Source organism: Electrona antarctica (assembly GCF_951216825.1).
Source record: "Electrona antarctica genome assembly, chromosome: 14".
NCBI lineage: Eukaryota > Metazoa > Chordata > Actinopteri > Myctophiformes > Myctophidae > Electrona > Electrona antarctica.
This window is the reverse complement of record NC_136795.1, coordinates 3,369,376-3,384,620: the sequence shown is the minus strand read 5'-3', so window position 1 is coordinate 3,384,620 and position 15,245 is coordinate 3,369,376. Positions and strand designations below refer to the sequence as shown.

The following is a 15,245-nucleotide window of genomic DNA, read 5'->3' as shown; positions in this document are numbered from 1 at the left end:
AGGTCTGAGCTACAGACACACCGTAATGTAGGTCTGAGCTACAGACACACCGTAATGTAGGTCTGAGCTACAGACACACCGTAATGTAGGTCTGAGCTACAGACACACTGTAATGTAGGTCTGAGCTACAGACAGACCGTAATGTAGGTCTGAGCTACAGACAGACCGTAATGTAGGTCTGAGCTACAGACACACCATAATGTAGGTCTGAGCTACAGACAGACCATAATGTAGGTCTGAGCTACAGACAGACCATAATGTAGGTCTGAGCTACAGACACACCATAATGTAGGTCTGAGCTACAGACACACCATAATGTAGGTCTGAGCTACAGACACACCATAATGTAGGTCTGAGCTACAGACAGACCATAATGTAGGTCTGAGCTACAGACAGACCATAATGTAGGTCTGAGCTACAGACAGACCATAATGTAGGTCTGAGCTACAGACACACCATAATGTAGGTCTGAGCTACAGACACACCATAATGTAGGTCTGAGCTACAGACACACCATAATGTAGGTCTGAGCTACAGACAGACCATAATGTAGGTCTGAGCTACAGACACACCATAATGTAGGTCTGAGCTACAGACACAGACCATAATGTAGGTCTGAGCTACAGACACAGACCATAATGTAGGTCTGAGCTACAGACACACCATAATGTAGGTCTGAGCTACAGACACACCATAATGTAGGTCTGAGCTACAGACAGACCATAATGTAGGTCTGAGCTACAGACAGACCATAATGTAGGTCTGAGCTACAGACAGACCATAATGTAGGTCTGAGCTACAGACACACCATAATGTAGGTCTGAGCTACAGACAGACCATAATGTAGGTCTGAGCTACAGACACACCATAATGTAGGTCAGTGAAAATGGATTATCTGTACAGTATAAATAGAATTGTCCGCCGTCATGAATGTCCATCATGAATACACCAAATACTTATTCAACAAAGCCACACGTCAGTGCCATGTTATGTAAATATCCAAAGTATTAGGGTGAAAACTAATACGACACAATTGAAACAATTTTGACAGCTTAAAGAAGACAAATTTTCTACAAAAGCTAAGGTAGTTTGACTGTCACGTTGGGGAGAAACATCTCAGAATTAAGATTCTTCTCAAAGTGTAAAGATTTGGTCTCAAAACTTTGGTAAATTTTAAGAAAATCAAACATCTCCCAAATTATACCTTATAGACCTCAACCTGTACACACACAAATAAACATTTTCAATTTTCAATAACATTCAGTAAGATATCCTGATATTAGTCAATAATTATTTTATAATGAAAATTATTTTCTCAAAAAAAAAAGAATACTTAACCCGCGTGAGGTTTGATGGCATTTCTGATCCATAAGCCCTCATGTGTAAAAGAAAAAAATAGAGAGAGAGAGAGAGAGAGAGAGAGAGAGAGAGAGAGAGAGAGAGAGAGAGAGAAAGTATTGTAAGAGAACACTACAATATTTTGTATCGACATTGGAACAACATAATGTGCCTCTGAAAACCATAACAGAAAGCTATTACATATTGTACTGATTTCCAAGACAAATCAATACTAACATGTTTGCTATCAGGTAAAAGTTGCCTGAGATGTGAATGGGACAATTAGCCAAGCAGTTTGGCACTCTATTCTTCTGACATCATAAAAACCATGTTATACAAGATGAGTTTGGCTATCTCCAAGTAGTTATCCAAACCTCTGAGTTTTTGAAATTGAAGCACACACTCATTGACTCTACTGCTCTGTGTAACCCCAAATAGTCCTGCCACACTCCCAAAAGCTCCAAGATCATCCTTGGACCGCGGCAGCCGTTCTGCCTCTCGACTGGTAGACCGGAAGGGTGTCTCCCCCCTCCTGCCTGCCACACTCCCCCCCAGGCCAGACCACATGTACTACTACCTCTACCGCCACTTCTGTTATTACCCCGGGGGTCTGGCATGGGGGGCTGAACCTGCACTAGTGCCCTCTAGTCCTGGTGTCTGTCAAGGACGTGACAGGGTGGTGTACACGGGTTGTTCCCAGTGCGGGGGGCTGTGCGACTGGGGAACACTGGCTGGGTCAGTGATGGCAGTGTATAGGGGCCTCTGGGAGGGGCCCATGTAAGAGAAGGCAGAGTACAGCCCAGAGGCCTGGCTGGAGTGGGCGTAATATGACCCGGAGGCCTGGTGGTCGGCGTACTCGGCGAACTGAGCCCTGGAAGCCAACGAGGGGAAGGCGGAGCTGTAGTGGGGCAGGCTGAGGGGTGCGTAGGTGACGTGGGAGCCCGCCGAGGCCGCCTCCGCGAAGTGAGCCCCGGGCCCCACGGCCTCGCTCTTGATCTGGGCCACCTTGGAGGGGTCGGAGCCGTGATGGTGTTGCTGCTGCTGTTTGGTGAGCCAGGCCGCAGAGTGTCCACTGGCCGCCGCCAGAGCCGAGGAGATTCCATATGCGTACTGAGAGGCGGACACTGAGCCCACCGCCGCCGAAGACACTCCGGCGCTCTGCCCGATGCCCGGGTGTCCGTTGGGTGGCAAGTACTGGTCGAACTCGTTGACGTCAAACGGCTCCATGTTGGCCATCACCTCGTGGCTCATCTCACCGATGTCCACATTGCCAAAGTCAATGTGGGGTTTCCCACCCGGAGCCCCGCCTGGGCCTCCCTCTGCCCCGGACCCCATTCCGCCACGGGCCGCCACACTGCCGCCGCCTTCCCTCTTTCCCTCGGTTGTCTTCCCGGACTGGAGCTCTGTTTTGGGAGTAGTGGGAGGGGTGGGAGGACTATGGCTCTGACCTGTTCAGACAGACGAGAGAAAGAGAGAGTTAAGGTGGTTGCACACTGGACGTGTTTTTCGGAAAACTGACGGAAAAACGCTGTAACAAATCTGAAAAACGCAGAAGTGTGCAGAGACCTTTAGTCTTTTGTATTTGTACAATGGTTAGAATAGCAGCGGTGTAAAGTAACTAAGTGTAGAATTTTCAATACTTTCACTTCTACACTTCTATCTCAGAGCCACACATTGTACTTTTACTCCACTACAATTATTTGAAAACTTTAGTTACTATTTGTAGATTTTGATTTTGATTAGAAAACATACATTAACCACATCAGCCATATACATTTCTGCCATTTGCGACACATTGTGAGCTTGTAGATCGGCTATTTTCAAAAGATTAGCATACATTTGGAAACTTGAAATGATGACATTCTGAGTACTTTTACATATTACTAAGTACATTTTGATGCCAATACTTTTGTACTTTTACTCAAGTATATTTTGAATTCTGGACGTTTACTTTTACTAAACAGAGTATTTCTATATTGCAGTATTGATATTTTTACTTAGTAAATCATTTGAGTACTTTCCCCACCACTTAGAATAGCTGTGTGTACCATATGTATGTATACTGTAGCACCAGAGTTACGGGTCAGACAGTTTGCAGGCACTGTTGATTTTGACAGCAAATTTTGATTTTAGTTTTAGTCATTAGTCTCTTGAATAGTTTTCACTTAGTTTTGAGTCACATTTTAGTCACCTGGAATGTTTTAGTGTTAGTCTAGTTTTAGTCGACTAAATATCATAAATTTTAGTCGACTAAATCTACAGTTGATTTAATCAACTAAAAATTTATTTTGGCGGGCCTTGATGCCGTCGTAATTTTACACCTGCTGAAAATAGCAGATCTACAAGCTCATCACAACGCGTCGTGCTGCGAAGCGTTGTGAGCTTGTAGATCAGCTACTTTCAGCATGCAACATGCAAGTGTAAAATGACTTATACTCAACCTCTTGTCCACTAGTGCCTTCCTAACATTTTAGTCTAGTTTTAGACAAAATTGCCAATATATTTAGTCTTAGTTTTAGTCATCATAGCTTAGTTTTCATTTAGTTTCCATTTAGTTTTCCTCTGTGAAAAAAGGTCATAGCATTAGTCGACGAAATCAACACTTGTTTTGCAGGAATGTCTATTCCAGGGGTTCCCAAAGTGGGGTTCGGTGACCCCTAGGGGTACTTGAGGGAGTTCCAGGGGGTCCCCAGCTAAATGATAGTTAGGAACCAAATGGACCCTTATTGGTCTGTAACTAAACAGTGATTTTACAATATAAATTGGGGGTCCCAGAGATAGAAATGCCATTAAATGGTGCGCCGTAGCCTAATTCAGCGGGGACCCTTGAAATGAAAATGGTTGAGAATCACTGCTCGAGCTGTAAAAACCTTCTCTTATGGGGGGTCCCCTGTCATATCTTTTCAAATGGGGGGGGGGGGGGGGGGGGGTCCTCCTCGGGCTAATTAGTGTCAATTCGGGGGACATGAAAAGGTTTGGGAACCACTGGTCTATTCTCTTCTAGCCCCACCTGCAGCATGAGGGTGGTGTCCGTCTGCCGGCGACGGGGCAGTTCTCACGCTGTGGGCCACGTCCAGGTGGAGCCCCTTGTAGCCGTGGCCGATCTCGCCCTCGGAGAGGCCGTCGGCCTCGCTGCCGGAGCCCGAGCCGGGCTTGCCGTTCTTGCGACGCCGCGGCTGGTACTTGTACTCCGGATAGTCTTTCTTGTGCTGCTTCCGTAGTCTCTCGGCCTCCTCGATGAACGGACGCTTGTCACTCTCATTGAGAAGCCTTAAAGTATAGGTATGCAGGCAGGCAGGCAGACAGACAGAGAGACAGACAGACAGACAGACAGGCAGACAGGCAGACAGACAGACAGACAGACAGAGAGAGAGACAGACAGACACAGATTTTTCAACACAGTGTTTGCAGTCAAGCTTGGGCTTCAGTTGCAAAATAAAAATCGAATGATCACATTATCATTACAGTATTATCACATGTAATGATCACATTATCATTACAGTATTATCACATGTAATGATCACATTATCATTACAGTATTATCACATGTAATGATCACATTATCATTACAGTATTATCACATGTAATGATCACATTATCATTACAGTATTATCACATGTAATGATCACATTATCATTACAGTATTATCACATGTAATGATCACATTATCATTACAGTATTATCACATGTAATGATCACATTATCATTACAGTATTATCACATGTAATGATCACATTATCATTACAGTATTATCACATGTAATGATCACATTATCATTACAGTATTATCACATGAGATTTTGTGACATGCAAACAAAAGGCTTTACTTGAGCATTCTATCTCAGAGCCAAACATTTTTACTCCACTACAATTATTTGAAAACTTTAGTTACTATTTGCAGATTTTGATTTTGATTAGAAAACATACATTAACCACATCAGCCCTATATATCGCGACGCATTGTGAGCTTGTAGATCGGCTATTTTCAAAATACTAGCATACATTTGGAAACTTGAAAAGATGACATTCTGAGTACTTATGTACATATGACTAAGTACATTTTGATGCCAATACTTTTGTGCTTTTACTCAAGTATAAGTTGTGATTTTGTGACATGCAAACAAAAGGCTGTTGGGTTGGTTGCGAGTATATAAGTTTGGTGCTGTTTTAAAGGAGCTTCAGCTAGACATCGGACGTTGACAGAATTGATTTTGATTTGAGATCTGAGTGACAATTCACGATTAAAAGAAAATACTAAATTCTTGTTATTGGGCATGGAAAGGTTTGGTCGTAGGGGATATGTGGGAGCACACGTGGGAGCACACCTGTCTTACAAGTAAGACGCGCGAACGCGGGAAGCGAACGCAGCTCGTAAATTGCAAAAACAACAATTAGAATAAATTACGTAATTTTGTAAGGTTTTTTTTTAGTTCTCTTTTTTTTGTGTTTAAGTTTTTTTTTTAAGTTAAGTTTTTTAAGTTAAGTTTTTTTTTAAGTTTTTCTTAACTTTTAAAGTTTTTCCTTTTTAAGTTTTTTTTTAAGTTAAGTTTTTTTTAAGTTTTTCTTAACTTTTAAAGTTTTTCCTTTTTAAGTTTTTTTTTAAGTTAAGTTTTTTTTAAGTTTTTCTTTCCTTTTAAAGTTTTTCCTTTTTAAGTTTTTTTTTTAAGTTAAGTTTTTTTTAAGTTTTTCTTTCCTTTTAAAGTTTTTCCTTTTTAAGTTTTTTTTTTAAGTTAAGTTTTTACACACACAGACATGATCTGCTGGGTCTCATAGTAAATGCTCACTGCGTTCGCAATTAGTTAGTTTCCTCTTCTGTTTATGTACTGGAATTTGATCATTATCTTACATAAAGTATATTGATATCTGGAAAATGTCCCGGTATTAATCAGTCTAAAAACAGATGTTCAATACTTTAAATAGATACTGTAGGTCTAGATACATTGGAATGTAATTCAGAGTCAGGAAATAAATCGGTGTTCCGTCATGTTCATGTTCGAGTGACACATTTTGAGAAACTTGTGAAAGACATTTGACGTAAAAGGACATCAGCAAACATTTCTGCCAAGCTTCAGTATTAAGCTACGTAAGTACGTTTTAAACGGAACTATAACAGCCAAAGGATTTGAAACAAAAGTGTTGAATTGCAATTTAGGAAGCCACTCGGATGGTACGAGGAAATGATAGCCATCTGAGAGCATTTAGAGCATGTGTGTGTTTGGTAACATGAACAGTATGAATGTATGTTAAGAAAACACAGGCAGGGCTGATTTGTTTTTTTTAGACCCTCAATAGCCTATTTTCCTATTGGCAGCCTTGACCACCAACAATCAAACATCATTCCATTTCTAGGTAATTAGCCAGGAGGTCGATGAGCCAATGGAATAGGTAGATAAATGTAACCACTTAAACCCCAGCATCTGTATGACAATTCATTTTACATCATAGTGTAAACACAAACATTGCGTAACACAAACATTGATTGCGAACGAAGTGATTGCGAACGAAGTGAGCAATTACTATAGAAGCCGGCCTAGCTTGTCTGACTGTGTGTGTGTGTGTGTGTGTGTGTGTGTGTGTGTGTGTGTGTGTGTGTGTGTGTGTGTCAGACTGCCACAACAGCTCCGTTCGCTTCCCGCGTTTATGCGTCTTACTTGTATGTTGTATATACAGGTATAGGTCTGCTTTTAACTCTCAGCTGTCCGTAAGAAGTCGGCGATGATGATAAGAGCACCCCTCACTTATGGGTGTGATTTTTAACTATTACATAACATGTTCAGATTATTTACCCCCTCCTACCCACTCCCACTGGATGGATGCACAGCTGCCTATAAAGTGACCCTTGCCAGGAGACTTTGACTGCAGGACAGTAATGCAATTATGAAATAGGCCAAAGATGCATCCTGTCTGCAGGCTCGAAGGCCAAACATCCATGTTACTACCGCCGATAGGACTGACATGAGAAGAGCCTGACCTTTCTCAGTTTCCCAGTTCATCATGTTTCTGGACCAATTAACCAATCGTGCCTGAGCCCAGGGGTCAAGTCTTCATCCAATTAATAGGCAGTCTTTACAAGGTTAATACATTAACCCGTTCTGACCTTCTGTTCGGCAAATGAGTGTATGCTGTGGGAGGCAGCATGAAATGATGCGAGCGTGTGATGGCGTAGAGTGTCAATGACCAGGAGTACATAGTGATACCTGTATTTAGCTGTTTAAATCATGGTGTCACATGATAGACCAATGTGACCTTGATACTGACCTTGATACTGACCATGATACTGACCTTGATACTGACATGATACTGACCAATGTGACCATGATACTGACATGATACTGACCTTGATACTGACATGATACTGACATGATACTGACCATGATATTGACCATGATACTGACATGATACTGACCATGATACTGACCATGATACTGACATGATACTGACCATGATACTGACCATGATGCTGACATGATACTGGCCATGATACTGACCATGATACTGACCATGATGCTGACATGATACTGACCATGATACTGACCATGATACTGACATGATACTGACATGATACTGACATGATACTGACCATGATACTGACCATGATACTGACCGTGATACTGACATGATACTGACCAATGTGACCATGATACTGACATGATACTGACCATGATACTGACATGATACTGACCATGATACTGACCATGATACTGACATGATACTGGCCTTGATACTGACATGATACTGACCATGATACTGACATGATACTGACCTTGATACTGACATGATACTGACCATGATACTGACATGATACTGACCTTGATACTGACATGATACTGACCATGATACTGACATGATACTGACATGATACTGACCATGACACTGACATGATACTGACCATGATACTGACCATGATACTGACATTAGGGTTGTCCCGATCGGATCACGTGATCAGAAATCGGGGCAGATCACATCATTTTCAAATGATCGGAATCGGATCGGGAGCAACAAAAACGTGATTGGGACATCCCTAACTGACATGATACTGACCATGATACTGACCATGATACTGACCATGATACTGACCATGATACTGACATGATACTGACCATGATACTGACATGATACTGACCATGATACTGACATGATACTGACCATGATACTGACCATGATACTGACCATGATACTGACTGATACTGACCATGATACTGACTATGATACTGATCATGATACTGACATGATACTGACCATTAAACTGACCATGATACTGACTGATATTGACCATGATACTGACTATGATACTGATCATGATACTGACCATGATACTGACCATGATACTGACAAGATACTGACATGATACTGACAAGATACTGACCATGATACTGACAAGATACTGACCATGATACTGACATGATACTGACATGATACTGACCATGATACTGACCATGATACTGACAAGATACTGACAAGATACTGACCATGATACTGACAAGATACTGACCATGAGACTGACCATGATACTGACCATGATACTGACAAGATACTGACCATGATACTGACATGATACTGACATGATACTGACCATGATACTGACAAGATACTGACATGATACTGACAAGATACTGACCATGATACTGACAAGATACTGACCATGAGACTGACCATGATACTGACCATGATACTGACAAGATACTGACCATGATACTGACAAGATACTGACATGATACTGACCATGATACTGACCATGATACTGACAAGATACTGACATGATACTGACAAGATACTGACCATGATACTGACAAGATACTGACCATGAGACTGACCATGATACTGACCATGATACTGACAAGATACTGACCATGATACTGACAAGATACTGACATGATACTGACCATGATACTGACAAGATACTGACCATGATACTGACAAGATACTGACATGATACTGACCATGATACTGACAAGATACTGACCATGATACTGAGAAGATACTGACATGATAATGACCATGATCGTGGAACTTGAGAAAGCCCTGATGGGTGAAATGTCTTTGGTCCGCCGTACTATAACAGTCCGACACGCAATAGTCCGACATCCCACACCCCAAACCCTAACCTAAAACTATCCAGTCTTAACCGGCCACCCATGTGTCGCGTGTTGGAGTAACGTATGGCCCCGAAATGTTGTTTGGTTAAAATAAAGAAAAGATGGTGAGCAAACATATTGTGTGCTGCTGACCTTTTTTCTTCATTTGACTATGATATGATACTGACAACACAATACACAATAAAAATAAAGCTTACACTTTAATTGCGTGTGGGGTGGTAAGGGACCTGGATATCGGATAGGGGGAACTGGCCCACATAGGGTTGAGAAACACTGGTGTAGCTACTTGCTTATTGGTTTCACAATACATTACAGCCAATGTAAAGAAATGCCACAGAGAGAACATGCACTATGCAGAGGTATAACTTACTCTAATGTTTACTGTAAGTTATGTTTACGCTGGCTTTATTATGTTAAATGCCATAAGATGCATTGGTTAAACTAAAGGATCGAATGATATCCATATAGCAATGTGACGTCTCCCAGCAAAGTATACTACAGAAAATAGAGCTTATGAGCTTTCTATATATTTTCTTTATATCTATGGATTACAAATATACACAGTTCTGCTAATTTAATGTAATATTTCCAATTGTAAAACATTATAATATATCTTTATATATAATTTATAATGTATAAGCCGTTTGCAAGGAGACCTATAGGCCAACACTTTGGAGTTATGCTACCAGTTGTTGATGGAAAAGAACCTTATGTCATTTTGTGCTATAATAAGTCGTTAAACTGAGCCGAGGGGCTTTTTTTTTAAAACACATGCAATTCCCTCGGGAGCCATTTTCTCCAACTAAAGGCCAGAGAATTAAGTGGTCTATGAAATTAGCCTGGATTCAGAAACATGTGACTATGACGCACTCGCCCTTATATGTAATGTAGACATGCACTCGAAACAAGTGTTTCTGAACTGGTGGACTGCATGGGATCTGAAAGCGGGTTATGAATTGTTTGACACAAACAACATTGATATAGGCTCAAGTTTCTGTTTTGATATAAAGCCACCTGGACATCCATTGCTTTAGTACTTTTTAATTCCACTAGCATAAAAACAAGAAAGGAAGTCTATGCCAGCCTTGCCAGCACACATACCTTCACACGTATATCTCGCAGAAGAAATAATAATAATTAAAAAACCAATAAATAGATAGATAGATAGATAGATAGATAGATAGATAGATAGATAGATAGATAGAAAGGCTAGGTTAGGTTAGGTATATGAAACACTTCTACAACGAGGTGTGTTAAAACATTTCCCCCATCCTTATTTCTGTAGCTTTTAGGCTACTCACCAAAACATTGGGTTTGATCCTGAATATTATTTTAAACCAATGATAGATTACATGATTGATTGGGTAGCTATATAGGCAGTCAAATGGAAAAAGGCTAAACTGATGATGGATCTAATTTGCACTTTTTACTTCTCTTTGTTTAAGTATTTGTGTATGGGGACTGAAATTTAACCAACTATCTGGCTATATATTCTATGTTCCTATCAGCCCGGTGTATAGCAGATCTGAGGAGCTCACCTCCACAGCTTGCCCAGGGTTTTGCTGAGTTCGGCGTTGTGCAGGTGCGGGTACTGGTCGGCCAGCTTCCTCCTCGCCGCCTGTGCCCACACCATGAAGGCGTTCATGGGCCTCTTGACGTGCGGCTTGTTCTTGCTGCCCGAGTTGACCCGCACCGGCATGGGCACGAGGGTCCAGTCGTAGCCATTGAGCACCTGGCTCACCGCCTCGCGGATGCCGATGGGGAAGCGGTCGTCGTCCTCGTCGGACTTGACGCTGCTCGCCGTGCCAGAGGGCGAGTCGCCTCCCAAACCCACAACCGTGGACTGTTGACTGTTGGGAAGAGGGGAGTCTCCACCGCCCGGCGGACCCGAGGAGTGACCCCCTGGTGACAGGGAGTGGCTGTCCTCCGAGACCCCCGGACTCAACTCCACTTCTGATAAACTCTGCTCCTCTCCAGACATAGTTTGCTCACTCAAAAACCCTCTATAGCTTCCAGGTGTGTATAGATGGAGTTGATTCCTGATACAGACAATGAACCCTACTTGGGGAGGGGGCGGGGGCGGGGTGGCAGTCCCTATGGTTGATTAAGAATTCTTTCTTCCCCTAAAAATGAAGGACACCTTTAGATATAGGAAGTTCTAGGGAAGTGTGAAGTAGGCTTGTTGATATCCCTTTTCTCTGCTCCGGGGGTCCTCGATCCTTTATAATATAAACTGCCAGTCAGTCTCCACTCTCAGCCTCCGTTCCAGAATTCTATTAGGGTTCAACATCAAAGTTATTTCCATCCGGGTTGTGGGTATCATACGCCCAGGTGCGCACCTTGGATCCAAGTTTACCTCTTGCTGCTCTTCTGCTCTAAACCAATTAGACTTACTTCCACTGTGACTGTCTCCTCAGTTTGGCCTGAGCACGTCTGGCAAAGTCCTGAAACAAAACAAAGTGGACACTTTATAATAGGCTAGATACAAGACAAGAAGATGTAGCACTTTATGTTGCAAATATAGGGCTCCATTTTCGTCACCGCTAAACTCCATATCCCTAAACTTCTTTGCCTTTTTTTTTTATTATTTTGAAAAACATTTTTGAATAGTTCAACTAGCCAATCTACATTGGCACGTTGTGAGCTTGTAGACTGGCCATTTTAACTATTCAAAAATGTTTTGCAAAATAGTAAACAAAAAAGAAGAAGAAGTTTAGGGATAGGGGGTTTAGCGGTGACGAAAATGGAGCCCATAGGCTACAATCTCCAGCTGTGTTATAGTCTGATTAAGTTATGGGTGTATGAGTATGAATGCCTTATGTAGGCCTAATGCAGCTAAGATATAGCTTGAATATATAAGATTGCAAACCTTCTGGTATAGGCCTATATATATCTATGATAAATGTGAATAATTAAAGCAGCCCTATACACAGGAGTGGGCCTTTAACAATTTAGGTTAAAAGCTATAACATGAGGCTGAGCGGGTGCCACTGTTATTCCAGGGCTCGCTCTCGCTAACAAGCTACTGTTTAAGGTTTGGCAGTTATTCCAAGCTCCCCGGAGAGAAAGTGCTGGAATAATATGAGCCTTGCACCAGCACAGGCCGTCAATTTATAACCCTGTACCTCTTGGATAAACACGGGCTGGCGCTGGAAATATAAACCGCGTGTGGGTGCGCGTCTGTGCGCCTTGTGTGAATTAGACACAGCCTGTTTGTTAACGTATATAGAGGCCACGTCTATTGGGGACAGAATGTGACGTTGTTTTGCCAATTAAATTAACACCTTGTGCAGTTTGACCCTTTTTAAGGTTTGAAATTGACCGAACTCGCAGTGAACCACCTCGACAAGAACATACTTGTTTGTTTTTTGGAGCTTGGTTATCATCAATATCATATTGCTATTAAAAACGCAGAATCTTTCTTGCCCGGCCCCGTTATCACCCGCGTGCAATCGCTTTAGAGAGAACCTGTCGATTTGAGATGATCATCATTATAGGCCTATAAATTAAATGGGCTACAGTCCATGTTGTGGTCCAAAAACTGAGGCAAATAGCCTATAGGCTAAATATACACTAATGTCAATCAGATTAATAATGTAGGCTAATGCATTGATCAGCATTCAGCAAATATTCACAAAGGCCTGCATGTGTGTAATTGCATAATTCACTTTGAATTAACATACCGTGCTTGATATATCATATTCGTAATTTGCAATTGCACCTGTCGCTGAGGTATTCGCTTAATTGCCACCTGGATTATATATAGGACCAATTAAAGTGCATCATCATCATGATGTCTGTTGTGTCTTCATATTGCAGAAACAATGTCCAGAGTATATATAATATAGCTTATAGACTATAGCTACTGAATGCGCGACATGTGCGCTTCATTTTCCACCTGGATATGCCTGATTATATAGACATATTTAGCCTGACAAGTGTGACAACTGTAACCGTTGGCAGGCAAACTTGATTTTATGACAATTTCAGGCCTATGTAGCCCTTTTCTGGACACATAGGCTATAGTTAATAAGATAGCCAAATATTATATAAACGGATTAAGTAGCCTATATATAGACCTTATACGCCTTAGTGAGATTGGGAGGAAGTGAGAGTGACTCAGTGAGAGTCAAACACATGCTGCCTGTTCTCTGATTTACAAATGAGTTGCATGCCAATTTGAGTGCATGAATGAATATAGCTACAGTAGGCCTATGTGTGTTAGGCCTGGCCTATACCATATATAAATACCATATATATTGTTTCTGGGGGGAAAAGCTGTCAAAATGTGTTTCATTTCTGTTTAATTTTCATCACCAACTGATTTTGCTGTGACAAACAGTGACATAATGCATTTTGACGGGGAAATCTTTCTCACCAATCGGCCTGTCAATATCCCGTGACATTATACAGTGCTATGGTGTCTCGACAGTCCCAATAACCAATTATCCACATTTAAATAGAGAATGGACATTTCTACTAAAACCTATAAAAAATAAGCTCATGGATAAGCAGGCAAGGCAAGGCAGGCTTGCAGGTTAAGACACTTTTATGCACTTATTTTCGAAAATCCAGTTCCAGTCGAGACTTGCTTAAATTATAGGCATATAGGTATTACAATATTGACAACATGACAATAAAAACACCTCACTGAACTGAAACATGCTCAAGCCATGTGTAAAAAAATAAAATAAAAAAATGAAAAAAATAAAAAAATACAGCATTGCTTGAGGAGATGTCATGCATGAAAACACAATAATCTGGTGTGAATTTGAACCAGATATAGAGGAATATAAACTTCTTTCTGTCCCAAACTGATCTGGAAGACATGTTATCATTCGTGAGGGGTGGAAGATGTCACCAAAATACATCTATTATTAGCTAAGCTACGGTCAAACAATTAACAGGCCTATAATTCACAATAATTAGATCAAAACTATCATGGCTGTTATTCGGCATGCCACAAAATCACACCAATAAGCATCATTAGGCCCTTAACAGTTAACATGTCTCCAATTTAGAGTTGTGGGTCTTTCCCCGCATATATAAACACTTTAACAGACTAAACCGAAATATAGAAATAGACATTGCATGCTGGAATGAGATCCATCCACGGCAGAAACAAACAATTAAACAACAGAGAGGAAAAGTATACTTTCAAATCATGCTAAGCGCCTTACTTTTCAAGAAATGAGAGAAACGAGGTCGCCTGTGAAACAAATCCGTGTGTTGGTTCCGTGAGTCTCCTGTGTGACGCTCCTGTCCTCTCTCCCCAGCCCCCTCTCTCTCTGCACGGCCCTAGGAGCTATGAATGCCTGCTCTGTGCTCCGGACAAGGGCTTAAAGAGTCCCTTGTATGAGGCAGAGAGAGAGAGAGAGGGGGGGGGGGTAAAGTGGGGGGAAAAAGTTCTTAAAGGAACAGCAAAGTTGTGCGGAAGCTAATATAGGCCGTGAGCCAGGACCCCAAATCTGGGGTCATCTGTACCGATGGGGTGAATAAGTCTCATAGTGATTTTTTGGAAGGTATACATCCCTAGTGCTAGGAAAAATGTGATAGCATTGCATCTGTGGTAGCTTTCTGTGTGTTATCACTCCATTTATAACCACATGCCAAAACTCAATTTTCAAAATCCGAATGGAGCATTCTACTTCAAACTGATGGTTCTCTCCTATTATTGATCATATATCTTTGAAGAATGGTTGGGATACAGCTCAGACTATATATTTCTCTGAAAAGTTGTTAAAATTAGCACATCTAGAAATGTTATCTATTACAGGAGAGACAACATATAGGGACTATATATTACATGAGA

The 15,245-nt window shown here is 41.5% G+C and overlaps 1 protein-coding gene across 1 annotated transcript; it reads right to left on the bottom strand.

The window, feature by feature from the left end:
* Window positions 1-1,983: 1,983 nt before the first annotated feature.
* sox10 (SRY-box transcription factor 10) lies at window positions 1,984-14,751 on the bottom strand. Its single transcript, XM_079519831.1, has 4 exons — window positions 14,614-14,751; window positions 10,972-11,877; window positions 4,349-4,608; window positions 1,984-2,786 (listed from the first exon to the last, which is right to left on the bottom strand). Exons 2-4 carry the CDS (start codon window positions 11,412-11,414, stop codon window positions 1,999-2,001), a joined length of 1,491 nt encoding a protein of 496 aa, XP_079375957.1. The 5' UTR covers window positions 11,415-11,877; window positions 14,614-14,751; the 3' UTR covers window positions 1,984-1,998.
* Window positions 14,752-15,245: the final 494 nt, after the last annotated feature.

Bases quoted from the DNA above. Each gene is read 5' to 3' on its own strand.
- sox10 (XM_079519831.1), bottom strand. From the start codon at position 11,414: ATGTCTGGAGAGGAGCAGAGTTTATCAGAAGTGGAGTTGAGTCCGGGG. The intron at 4,609-10,971 runs GTGAGCTCCTCA...CTATACTTTAAG, and splicing joins ACCCTGGGCAAGCTGTGGAG to GCTTCTCAATGAGAGTGACA. The intron at 2,787-4,348 runs GTGGGGCTAGAA...CTGTCTGAACAG, and splicing joins ACACCACCCTCATGCTGCAG to GTCAGAGCCATAGTCCTCCC.